We start from the raw sequence: 13,655 nt of genomic DNA on the forward strand, positions 1-13,655 counted from the left end.
CAACAACAATCAAATCAAATAATTATATAAAGCATGAGTTCAGCTAGACTGAGACATACGCATATTTTACATGTGACATATAATATCATATGCATGAAGGATGTGTATTTCAGTTTAATTTAGGCTGAAAAGGATTGTTTTAACTTTATATTTGGTAATTTAATATTTTAATATTACAAATAAATATCACACACACATATATATATGCATAATGTGTGGATATTAGATATATATTTTTTATAATATTAAAATGTGAGCGTGTGTGTATAAATCATGCATGAAAGGTGTTCACTTTAGCGTTCAGATGTTTTCACTTTTTATTTAACTATTTAATGTTTTATTTAATATTATAAACAAATAATGTTATTTATGTTATTTATATAATAAAATACAGTATTTCAGGCTGAAAAAGAATTGTTTTTACATAGACACAGAAGAAGAGCGTGATGGACGACGTTCCACATCGAGTGAATCCTGTCCTTCTGTAAATCTCACGGAGCTCGTGATCACCACATCATTACCTGACAGCGGCTGGTGGGACTGAGAGACGGATTAGACTAATAGACACAAAAACTGTGCCACCAGTCCAGCATTATGCTAAAATGGTGAGAAAGCTTCCATGTCTCTCACAGAATGGAAACAAACAGCTCGATGTGCTAGCATGAAGAAAGGATGGACTGCTCATTGAGAGCGAATCGATCTGCATATCCCAATACGCTAATGGCCTCCGCCGAATTTGGACAGCAATTGACTCAAAGCATTATGCAGATGAAACCAAGCTGAGCAGCCAATGACAACAATGATAGCTATCAGCTAAAACAAAAGAAGCTGCTCTGGCCACATTTACTGCACTGGACGGATATTTTGCCACTATATAGTGTTTAACAAGGGAAATTAGGACCTGCTTAATATGAAAATTGTCCCAACAGGTTAAAAAAACAAAAATTTCATGTCATGAAGATCTCTGGGGAATTTATATATATATATTTATATATATATATATATATTGGTGTAATTCAATAGCATAGAATCGCAGCATAGTTTATTATATTTATCATAAATATTTGCATGAATTAAATCAATCATTGCATCAATCATTTTTAGATAATTCTAGGGAATCTGCATAGAACTGAATAAAAATAATATATTGATATTTAATCTTAATATGTTTTCAGTACAATTTTATTGTTTTACTTTCAATATGGTTATTTTATTGGCTTTAAATATTTTAATTCAGAGCCATTAAAATTATTTTGTTAAATTAAAAAGTCATACAAAATTATTTTATATTATTTAATAAAATAATGAATAATTATTAAAAAGCATTTTTTTGGATTTTAGTCAAGTGCATCCAGATTTTTTGGTTTCATACCAGAATTTTCATTTTGGGGCATTTTTTTCTTTTAATGGTTTCAGTGTTACTTTAGTTAACTATAATTAATTTAGAAAACAATTTAGTTTGTAAAATGAAGCTAGCTATGAAAACAAGTAATTGTTTACATATTAAAATACAAATAAAAGAAATAAGTTTATGCCTGAATGTTTATTGTGCATATTAATACTACTTACAGTATGCATACAGTAATGGCATTTTCCTGTTGTGTTTTTAGCACACAAAACAAGTTCTGTTGTCAAAGCTTTGGTTCCCATGCACAACATACAAAGTCCTCCTTTACTTCTGCCAAAACTCCAGCGTGGGACGAAGTGACACACTTTCCCAAACAGCTTTAAAAGCGCTGTGTGCAGGACGTTATTCTCGAAAGATGCACTCTTTGTCTTTGTGCAAACAATTACTAAATCGAGACGAATTTGTCCATCACGGCGCCTCCAGTAGAAGCTCATTGCCAAGCAGCCAAAACTCCCACGCTGCACGTCTGTGATGGAGAACACAGCTCTTGTGCAGCAGTGTAATATGTATGAGTTATTACTGACATGGTTAAAAACAGCTTATGGCCCTGGTTCTGTCTGGTGTGTGAATTTAGCCAATTATTGCAATGACGAAATACTGTATTTGGCACTCAGGCTACTATTTCTGGCTGCTTGATAGAAAATAGTACGTGTGATTAGCCATGTAAGTCGTCCACATGTTTAACAAATAGTCTAAGCGGGCTACAATAGATGAAAATTAAGAAATTAACTATATATTTTACATTTCACACCACATAAGTAGGGGATAGGAATAGGACTGGAAATAGTATTAATACCAATACTGCAATGGTTTTTATACAAACAAACCAAATTAAAAATTTAATTAAAAATAAATAAATAAACAAATATATAAATACATTCAAATCGATATTTTTGAAATTAATTAAATTAGTTATTACACCATGGAAAGTTCTTACAAGCAACTTAATTGTTCGAGTTTTAAAGAATTAAAATATATATATCAAACACCTATCTTGAAAATAGAAAAAGAAGGTATGTTCTTTGAAAATGTACATTTATGAATGTAAAATTAACTCTTCACAGAAAAGTTTGGGAATAAATTTCTTATGCAAAATGGATTGAAACCAATAAACAAACAAACAAACACTTTACAATAAATTGAATACAATAAACACCAAAATTAGTGGATAAAATGATTGGGTGAAATACTGTCTCATATCTAACTGGGTAACAATTATGAATCATTTAATAAAAAGACAAGAAACAATTATTGTTATTAATTTTTTTAATTAATACATTTTTTATTAATTATTGCAATTTATTTCTATGTTACTGAATTTATTATTCACAGGCAGATAGATAAATCTTAGTTATATTAAGTATATAATTATAAAAGAATATAAACAATAATAAATCGGCAAATGAAGAGATTAAAATTGACAACCAAATTAGCACTGCGTCAGTGACTTTTACACCACTGATATCATTAAATATGACTATTCTTGCCGTTTACAGCAAATATTAAGACTATTATAGTAATGTCTGCCACTAAAAAGAGGCTACTACAAGAAAGGGTCGCACTGAATCAGATACTGAATGATTTAAACTGAATCCAGGATGTTTTAATCACCTATTAGCTTCATACATCGTGTAGAGTTGGGCTAGATCTTTCTGACCGTCTGGAGACATTCAAGGTCCAATGAACCTCTACATGGTTGGGATCTCAGCATCTCTTCAGATCGATAAAAACAACATCAGCGACAGCATGAAAAATAGCAGCAATGCATCATCCTTCTTGAGGTCTTTCTCACCAAACACCCAGGAGACTCATGAACGTACCTGTAATACTCACATACAGTACGTGGACTGACTACAAAACCAATACTCTGCTATTTTATTGTTTATGCCTGCATGCATGCATACAGACACTTACACAAATATACAGCCATGCACATCTAAAAAAAAACACTCAGAGTGGGTTTTTAGCCAATCCATGCTTCGTTTATGGACACAGGGGGTGATAAAGCAGCATTATTTGCTAGTGTGTGTATAATGGGAGCAGTTACTTTGGTTTTGCTATTATCATCACATTCTGCACTCCCTCCCCACACACCAATCATGGCACAAAGAGGATGCAGTTGTCATGGAAACGTTGTGGCGACTTGAACCAGAGATGAGAGATCCAAGTTTGTACCGTCTCTACGCGACACCAAAGATGGATGTTCTACACCTTCTTGGAAACTGTCTTCAATTTGTGACTTCAATGGATTTCACACGGCAAAAACATCAATGTTTGGCAGTGAACTCATTAGAAAAGATGTCTCAAGCTCTTTTCCACAGTCTTGTGATCCAACCTGGCATCTTCTAAGGAAGCAACCTAACCAAATTATTCATCGTAAGTTGCTTAACATTATATTATAACATTATAACATAACTACAAATGCTGCACAAATAGTGCTCCACATCATGTGTATGTGAGACTTCAGTCTAATAAATACAAATATCATTTAAAAACATTAAACAGGTTAAAGTAATCCCCTTTTTATCAGTTTGTTCCAGAATTGAATAAAATATTTATTGAAATCAGACTATTTTCACTGAGCAATGCATTCTGGGATAGTTATATTTGTCTTAAAGATGGAATTTTAAAATTATATATAATAACAACTATTTCTGGAACAGACTATGCATCAAAAGCTATATTTATTTGGTTAAAAATTCTTAACGTGCAATTGTTTTAATTTATTTTTTAATTTGTTATCGATTTCAAAAAGTACAAAGAAAATTGAATAAAAATGCACAAATTGATATAAAAAAAAATCTGTAAACTCAATAAATAAGAAAAAGGCACATTTTGTCTTATTAAATATTCAATCACTTTAGTAAATTTTTTTATTTATATTTATGTATTTAAAAATTTACAAGGAATTGTTTTTAAAATAAATTATTTTTAAATGAAAAGTGTATAATGTATATAAAATGCAAATGCAGAAGTTTTGGGATAAAGTCCTTTTTTTTTTACAAGATTAGAAAACTTTGCAATAAACACAGCTCCATTCTGTTAGTAAATATATTATTCCAAAAATGTACATAAAAAAAGAAAAAAGAAAAGAAAATGTAGACAAAGAATTGTTTTGGAATTGGATTGTGACTTGGATCTTGAGGTGCCTGAAGATTTACACCCCTATATGTGATTATAGATCCTTAAAATGTGTCCTAGGTAGGCAGCTCACTAGGTTTTGGAGCAGAGCATCCTATCATGCTGCTATTCAGAGGAAACTAGGACACGTAGAGAGGTATTCATAAAACTTCACTCCGAGTCCTGTCACGTGTACAAGAACTATGAATGGTGCAATCCAAAGTATTGGAATGCATAACGCTCCAGAGCAGTTTTTTAATAAAATAATGCCTTATAACCCTTAATAACAAGCCAATCATGGCAAAAAGCACCAACACTAGACCTATACTAGTATTTTAGTATTTAGTGGCCCACGTGGTATCTATTTCAGTCATGTCATATTAAATATTCCCATGCACAGCTCCATTTCACTGCTCCAAAATCCTGCTCCACATAACTAATATCAAACTTGTTCTGATGCGTCGCACTGCGTTTTCACTTTCAGTATGCATAGACAAATTACCTGTCATAATAATAAAGCCTGACTTCTTTGTTGTATTTTCGCTACACTCATCAAATCACATAATTGTTTCATACTTAGCAAATTCTCAGAGTGAAAAACAGCAAGCCTCATCACAGAAAACATCAAGAGGCTAATGATTACAGCTGAATAATACCGCCTGACTTGTATTTAATAGACTTCTTGTATGTCACACAGCGCAGTGTGCCTTAAACGCATTTCGCCTCATTAAATATTCAAATATTGTCAGAAGTGTGATTATGTGAAGACAACCATGCCCACTTAAGGCTAACAGAGAAGACAAGACATTGTAACCATTTCAACCAGCTACTGAAGTGCACCTACATGCATTGTAATACTGCATCCATTTGTTCATCCATCACTATCTGGAATATTGCACAAAACTGCCTCTCTCAATCAGATTTGGCACTGCAATACTGATGAACAAATAAAAACAAGCAGATTCTCTTTCCTGACACAAAGAAGCATTAAATCTCAAAGATGCACAGATTATGAACGCAATATATGACACCTTCAGGAAGGAAATCATACAATACAATATGCAATAGACAAATAAAACTCAATGTTCAGTGTATTTAATGACATTAAAGCAATGGCATACAGATTTTCTTAGTCCTTATGAAATTAAAATAGAATAACTATAGTCTATATAACATTGCATGAATATGTTATAATATAAAATTTGATGTAAAATATCATACTTAAAACAAGATTAACAATGATTTACGTGAAAGCTTATGAAATATGAATCAGTGCACTATATATGAAATACGATAAGAATATATCAGAATATTAATATAATTGATCATCTGCATAGACTATATTTATATGCACTGAAAATTATTAAAAGATAAATGATTTATTATGCAAAACAAGACAAATAATAACCTGAGTTCATTTATAGTCATAAAAACTATAATGCACTGTCTTGCAAATATAAAATAATAATAATAATAATAATAATAATAATAATAACTCAAGGGAATTTACATAACCTGGAAATTTACAAATGGAAAGTTTTATGTGGATTTGTAACTTCTATATTAAATATTAATATTTTATTAATTTAATAATATATTCATATAGGCCTAGTATATGTGAAACAGTACATGAATTGATATGAAATAATAAAAATACGTTTAGTTTAGTTTATATAATTATATAATAATTTAAATATAATTAATATATGCATGCACATTATAAAATAGGTTATTAATTTAGTCTAATTTGACGGTTATATCAGAGGGTGGAGTGTTGAATATTAATATTGCAGTCTCACACTCCCAGCAGTTGGATGAGTTTATCCTTCACAGGTGTCAAAACGTCAGAAATCTGGCTCACCTTTCCCGCATCGCTCCGCTCCCGTGGCGTCGGACGCGCTCGGCGTCTCCTCGTCGCCCTCGAACAGCTGGTTCACTTCGCCCTGGATGTCACCGGCGGTCACCGTGAACCTCTGGCTCATGCTGTCGCCGGTGGTCTGAAACAGACTGACGGGGAACGAATGAACGCGGCTTCGCTCTCTTCACCGGCTCCAGCTGGAGGAGTTCTCCGGTGATGCCGATGAGCGCCGATCCGCGGTAATCAGACGCTTTCTGGAAGAGGAGTACGAGGACTAGTGTTAATAAAAGATTATAAACGTGTGTAACGTGTACGGTTGAGACGTGCGTTTTATTGTTCTTTGATAGCAGACACTGAATGAGTCTCGAGAGCGGATCATCAACCGGTGTCTGAGGCTCACTGCATGCGCATGCGCGTGCGCTCGATCAATCACAAACACTAAGACGCATTCACAGATCGCAGTAGCTAAATCTAAAAAAAGGATAATTATTTTGTTTTGTGTTATAATAATTATATTATTTTGTGCCCTTCTTCTTCTTTTCACAAGAGAACTTTATTTTCCAAACCCATATTTTTTTTTTTTCACATAAATAAAATGACATTGTCTTTATTAATTATTGTGGCAAAGTATTATAGTCCCAAGACAAGATTAACTTTCAAACATTCATACCGTATATTAGTACTGATCTCACAATGTACAACAAAAACACATTCACGTATCAGAACACAAAACAAGACACTTATAAAAACCATTCTAAAGCTTTTCAAATTTATGCGAAGTATTATTTTCTTATTTAATTTCTAAATTTATTTTTACATATATGTTCATTTTATACTTTGTTTTTAGTTTTATTTCACATATTCTGAACTCTAAACCAAAGCCTCATATTTCCCTTGTTCTTGTTTTTTTTTAAAGCATAGTATTGCAATAATGTACACTACTAATACCAAAAAAATTAAAAATAATAATAATATGGTGGTAAATATGGTACCATGATATTACCTTATGTTTGTATGAACATGTATCATGGTAGGACCCTCGCATCCTTTGAAAACATACATGAATATGAAAATCATAACCACAAACCAATCAAAACCATAACTAATTAAATCACCATACATATTCATGATACTCCATCATACTTCGGAGAATAACATGGTGTTGCCAAGACATGTCTAAAAACATAAAATTCTTTTTGTAAGTTAAATATTCATATTTACAGGGTTTGCAGGGTTTATTAAGGTACATTTAAGTAATAAAATAAAATAAACTTCTATGATCAGACTGCAGAAAGGTGAAGCTCTTCCTTAGTATTGTTGTCTTGTTTTCCAGTTCAAATAAAGATTCTTCATACATTCACCAGAGCTTCACAATGCTTTTTGAGTTTCGCTTAAAACAAGAACAAATATCTACACTTAAATAAAAGGGACAGCGCTTTTGTATCCTATTTGACAGATGTTTTAATTTTGCTCATTTTCTCAAGACTTAATTTTACATTTGAATATAAAGTAAATGGATATTGATTTAAAGACATTTAGATATTTGTATGGGAAAACAAATAAAAATGACTGGAAGATTATTTTTAAGCAATGCATACCACAACTTTATGAATTTAAGACTTTCTGCTCAGATTTAAGTCATTTTAAAGCTGAATTAAAGGGATAGTTCACTCCCAAAAATTGATGTTTTTCTGCTTACCCCCAGGGCATCCAAGATGTAGGTGACTTTGTTTCTTCAGTAGAACACAAACAAAGATTTTTAACTCAAACCGTTGCAAGGCTCTGAACCCATAACCCCGGGTGCCGCAGCATAAATGGCTGCCCACTGCTCCAAGTGTGTGTTTGTGTGTGTGTGTGTGTGTGTGTGTGTGTGCTCTTGTTTTTGTGACATATCAGGACACAACTCTGTATAATGACATGGGTATGAAACAGGTATTACAAGGAGAGGGTGACTTATGAGGACATAACCCATGTCCCCATTTTTCAAAACACTTATAAATCATACAGAATGAGTTTTTTTGAGAAAGTAAAAATGCACAAAGTTTCCTGTGAGGGTTAGAGTTAGGTGTAGGGTTGGTGTAGGGCCATAGAATATACAGTTTGTACAGAATAAAAACCATTACACCTATGAGATGTATGTGTGTTCACGGTGTGTGTGTGCACTTTGAATGGGTTAAATGCAGAGCACGAATTCTGAGTCTGGGTCACCATCCTTGGCTGTATTTCACATATCTTTCACTTTCATCACTTCACTTAAAAAAGGCAGTGAAGTGAATCTCATCACTCATGGGGTAGCGTGGCAGAGCAGTCTAAGGTGCTGGACTAAGGCCCCAGTCTCGTGGGGAGTTGTGGCCTAATGGTTAGAGAGTCGGACTCCCAATCGAAAGGTTGTGAGTTTGAGTCTCAGGCCGGCAGGAATTGTGGGTGGGGGTAGTGCATGTACAGTTCTCTCTCCACCTTCAATACCACGACTTAGGTGCCCTTGAGCAAGGCATCGAACCCCCAACTGCTCCCCGGGTGCCGCAGCATAAATGGCTGCCCCCTGCTCCGGGTGTGTGTTCACAGTGTGTGTATTTGTTCACTGCGTTTTTGTTCATGTGTTTTGAAACAACACAAGCGGAACTGATGTAAATCGAAGAAAAGGACACGGTGGACACCAAATATCAAACATGGACGAAGAGCCAGCAACGTCGACTGAGCTTGAGCCTGTGCCCTGCAGCTCTGATTCTGAGAGACATCCCTGGCCTTATTTAAGCAAGTTATTTGAAATTAAAGGTTCAATCAATGTGTCAAGTGCCTACCTCAACGCAAAGAACTGTTGGCATTTAAAAACTCCCCTTCAAATTTGAAGAAACATATAGAAGTAAGACATGCAATGCTAGTTATTAATATTTAAGTTGCAAACTTGCTATGACATGGTGCTATGACTGTCATAGAAAAACGGATGTCAACATAACAAAAATATCACACCAGTATAATATTTGTTTGACGTAAGTTAGTGGTACCCTAACAGGGCAACTTCTTTAGCTGGTTATTAGCAAAGCAGGGACGGTAGCTTGCTAGTACGTTACATTTTTGGAGATGAGCAAACTACTGCTATATCTGTACATTCGTAGTTGGCTAAAATAACTGTTTGTTTTGAAACAAACATTGAACGTTGAAAAAATGTTCAAACTATTTATACGGTGTCAGCTCCTAGCTTCTTTACCATACAACATTGGGTATTTAGTTGACATTCACAAGTAAGCATGCAGGCAAAACTATATCTTGGTTTGATTCGATTGTGAACAATTTTGAACTATGACAGTTGTTTTTCGTCAATATCATGATATTATATATATATATATATATATATATATATATATATATATATACAGTACAGGCCAAAAGTTTGGACACATTACTATTTTTAATGTTTTTGACAGAAGTTTCTTCTGCTCATCAAGCCTGCATTTATTTGATCAAAAATACAGAAATAAATGTAATATTGAGCAGAATAATATTGTGAAGAATAAACTGGTCATACAAATTTGATTAAAGTGTTCAGAATAACACTCACCTGTGTACTTTTGAGTATTTTTTTTACTGCTCTTAATAGTATAGTAAAAATAAAATAAATTGTATGTCATAATAAAATAAATTGTACGTCATAATTGGCTTAGCCTAAATATTATTTAATGAGTAATAAGTAAATAACCAGATTTTTACAGTGTCAGTATTGCACAACAACTCTTTCCAGTACACAATAGATATTGTTTGTGATTGTTACAATTGAACAGCCCAGACATTGAGACAAGTAAATTTAAAAGTATGTATTTATGACTTTTACTTAAGTAAGATGTTGATGTAGTAATTATACTTTTACTTAAGTATATATTTTGCAGGGTAGTTGTACTTTTACTTAAGTACTAAACTTAAGTACTTCCTCCACCACTGGTCACCATCCTTGGCTGAATGTCACTTTCACTTTTCACTTTTTTAACGGTTCACTGACGCTAGGTGGCGCTAATAATAGCAGAGATCAGTGAAAGCTGGACGTTCCACAATCATATTCAAACCAGTGCTGTCAAACAATTAATCGTTCATTCAAAATAAAAGTTGTTGTTGTTTACATAATATGTATGTGTGCTGTGTATATTTATTATGCATTTATATATTTACTTAAAGTGAAAGTGACGTGACAAACCACTAGGCCACGACTTCCCCAACCTTAAAACAGGTTATGTTTATATATTATATATTAAACATATGTTTTATATTATATGTTTATATATTAAATATATTTATTTACAATATAATTTATATGAATGTTAATACATGTAAATATTTTGAAAATGTATCTACTGTATGTGTGTGTATTTACATAGGCTATACATAATACACAGAACACACACACACATATATTATACAAACAAATTAAAACTTTTATTTTGTACGCTATTAATCGCGATATGTCTTTTGACAGCACTAATTCAAACCAGTCTTTATCTATGTTCAGGACATTTCTGTATACGTTTAGGAAACTGTGAACTCAAATTGAGCTCTTATTCGAGAATGTCCCTGTGACCTTTGAACCGCTGGTAACGTGATTTAACACACGCATCATGTGATCGACCAAAAGTGCACTGCAGACACGAACAGACCATTGACTGGAAATAAAGGATACTAATGACCAAATCAAACAGTAAGTAGCTTACATCTCTCTCTCTCTCTCTCTCTCTCTCTCTCTCTCTCTCTCTCTCTCTCTCTCTCTCTCTCTATCTATCTACAGTGGGGATCGAAAGTTTGGGCACCCCTTGCAGAATCTGTGAAAATATGAGTAATTTTCAAAAAATAAGAGAGATCATACTAAATGCATGTTATTTTTTATTTAGTACTGTCCTGAGTAAGATATTGTACTTAAAAGATATTAACATTTAGTCCACAAGACAAAATAATTGCTGAAATTATTAAAATAACCCCACTCAAAAGTTTGGGAACCCTTGGTTCTTAATACTGTGTTCTGTTACCTGATGATCCTCGACTGTCTTTCTGTTTTGTGATGGTTGTGCATGAGTCTCTTGTTTGTTCTGAACAGTTAAACTGAGCAGCGTTCTTCAGAAAAATCTTTAAGCTCCTGCAGATTCTTCAGTTTTCCAGCAACTTTGCATATTGAACCCTTTCCAGCAGTGACTTTATGATTTTGAGATGCATCTGTTAGGACTGAGGTCATTTGAGGGACTCAAACACAACCATTTAAAAAGATTCAAACATTCACTGATGCTCCAGAAGGAAACAAGATGCATTAAGAGCTGGGGGGTGAAAACTTTTGGAATTTGAAGATCGAGGTAGATTGTACTTAATTTGTGTACCGGGAAACATACAAGTATCTTCTGTTGCTTACGAAGGGCAGAACTAAATGGAAAACAATTATATTTCAACAAAATAAGAAAAATTTGGCCATCTTCATCGTGTTCAAAAGTTTTCACCCCCAGCTCTTAATGCATCTTGTTTCCTTCTGGAGCATCAGTGAATGTTTGAATCTTTTTTAATAGTTGTGTTTGAGTCCCTCAAATGTCCTCAGTCTGAAAAGATGCATCTCAAACTCATAAAGTCACTGCTGGAAAGGGTTCAATATGCAAAGATGCTGGAAAACTGAAGAATCTGCAGGAGCTTAAAGATTTTTCTGAAGAACGCTGCTCAGTTTAACTGTTCAGAACAAACAAGGGACTCATGCACAACCATCACAAAACAGAAAGACAGTCGAGGATCATCAGGTAACAGAACACAGTACTAAGAACCAAGGGTTCCCAAACTTTTGAGTGGGGTTATTTTAATAATTTCAGCAATTTTTTTGTCTTGTGGACTAAATGTTAATATCTTTTAAGTACAATATCTTACTCAGGACAGTACTAAATAAAAAATAACATGCATTTTCTGATTCTGCAAGGGGTGCCCAAACTTTCGATCCCCACTGTATGTAGACTTTCACTGACACATGCAAACATTGTAATTTATGCTTTGTAGTTTCACCAAAAAGTTTAAATTCTTTGATTATTTACTCACATGCATGATGTTTTGATGTTGTTCTTTAGGGATTCAGAAGTGGTACAGTATATATAAAAGATAGTTTATTGTGATGGCCATATACATTATATACAATAATGTGTGGAGATTACAGTTTATTTTGTTTTCAATAATTTTCTATTTTAATGATTTTCGCCTATCCATTTCTATTTGTATTCCTCTTTACAATCCACCAGTGCATGCTGTGATCCGGCGGTATCAGCCCTCCGACCGGGAGACTGTGGAAACTGTTTTCCGGGAGGGAATAATGGAGCACATCAATCCTGCATTCATTTATGCCATGACCCGTCCGATGCACATCACTGTAAGCCTTTTCTTTTACATCGGTGCATATGTGATGGGTGGACAGTCTGTCGTTCTGGCCCTGGTGTCTGGAGGAGCCTGGATCGGCCTTGTGTACTTCTGCTGCTTTGAGTTCTACACCGGCTACGTTCGGGCGAGACTGAACACGGACATGCGGGACGTCCCGGGTTACTACCTCAGTAATCCAGATAACTGCTTCTGGGTTGCTGAGGCTGAGATACACGGCCGGCCTCAGGTTTTGGGGATGGTGGCTGTGGAAGGTAAAAGTGAAAAAGGACAAAAGTATGGAGAGCTTTACCGGATGATTGTTTCATCCAGCTGTCGCCGTTCTGGTCTCGGTTTACAGCTGGCCAAAACAGCTGAAGACTTCTGTAGGGAACGCCGTTTCACAAAAATCAAACTTTCCACCTCGTCTACACAGAAAGCAGCCGTGGCGTTGTACTTTAGGCTGGGTTTTAAACTGGTCCTGGTTCATACTCAGTCTGAGTCTCCCAAGTGGATGATCTGGATGACTAGAGCCACGATTCTGGCCATGGAGAAGAACATTTGATCATTGGCTTCTCATCTAAATCTTTTATAGTTCTGACTGATGTACTGTTTTTCTTTTGTAATCATAGCTGCATGGTTTATATTGCACTTTTATAAATGTAACAAAAATTGATTAAAGATTTTTCACTTTTGACATTTGGTTGCTGTTTTTATTTATTTCATGCAATACGTACGTATCTGTGCATTATAGCTAAATTTGATTATTTCATTTTTTTCCCAGTGCATCATTTAAGTTAATTTAAATGAACAACCCAGATGAAAGTTTCTTTGAAATAAGTTTCTTATGCTCACCAAGGCTGAGTTGATGTCTTCAGTGTGACATGATTAGTCGGAAATCTATGTTGTTATTAA

At 34.2% G+C, this 13,655-nt stretch overlaps 2 protein-coding genes across 2 annotated transcripts in view; one reads left to right on the plus strand and one right to left on the minus strand.

Moving 5' to 3' along the window:
- The window catches only part of LOC113050133 (solute carrier family 12 member 5-like), an 88,730-nt gene extending 81,956 nt beyond the window's left edge, over positions 1 to 6,774 (minus strand). Inside the window, exon 1 of the mRNA XM_026212832.1 lies at positions 6,390 to 6,774. Coding sequence (XP_026068617.1) covers positions 6,390 to 6,510 — 121 coding nt within the window. The 5' untranslated portion in view covers positions 6,511 to 6,774. The remainder of the gene's footprint in view (positions 1 to 6,389) is intronic.
- A 4,193-nt stretch (positions 6,775 to 10,967) lies between these two features.
- LOC113051076 (probable N-acetyltransferase camello) lies at positions 10,968 to 13,436 on the plus strand. The gene is made up of 2 exons (XM_026214688.1): positions 10,968 to 11,070; positions 12,629 to 13,436. Exons 1-2 carry the CDS (start codon positions 11,055 to 11,057, stop codon positions 13,303 to 13,305), a joined length of 693 nt encoding a protein of 230 aa, XP_026070473.1. The 5' UTR covers positions 10,968 to 11,054; the 3' UTR covers positions 13,306 to 13,436.
- The last annotated feature ends 219 nt before the right edge of the window (positions 13,437 to 13,655 follow it).

The sequence above is a fragment of the Carassius auratus genome, chromosome 31 (assembly GCF_003368295.1).
Source record: "Carassius auratus strain Wakin chromosome 31, ASM336829v1, whole genome shotgun sequence".
Lineage (NCBI taxonomy): Eukaryota > Metazoa > Chordata > Actinopteri > Cypriniformes > Cyprinidae > Carassius > Carassius auratus.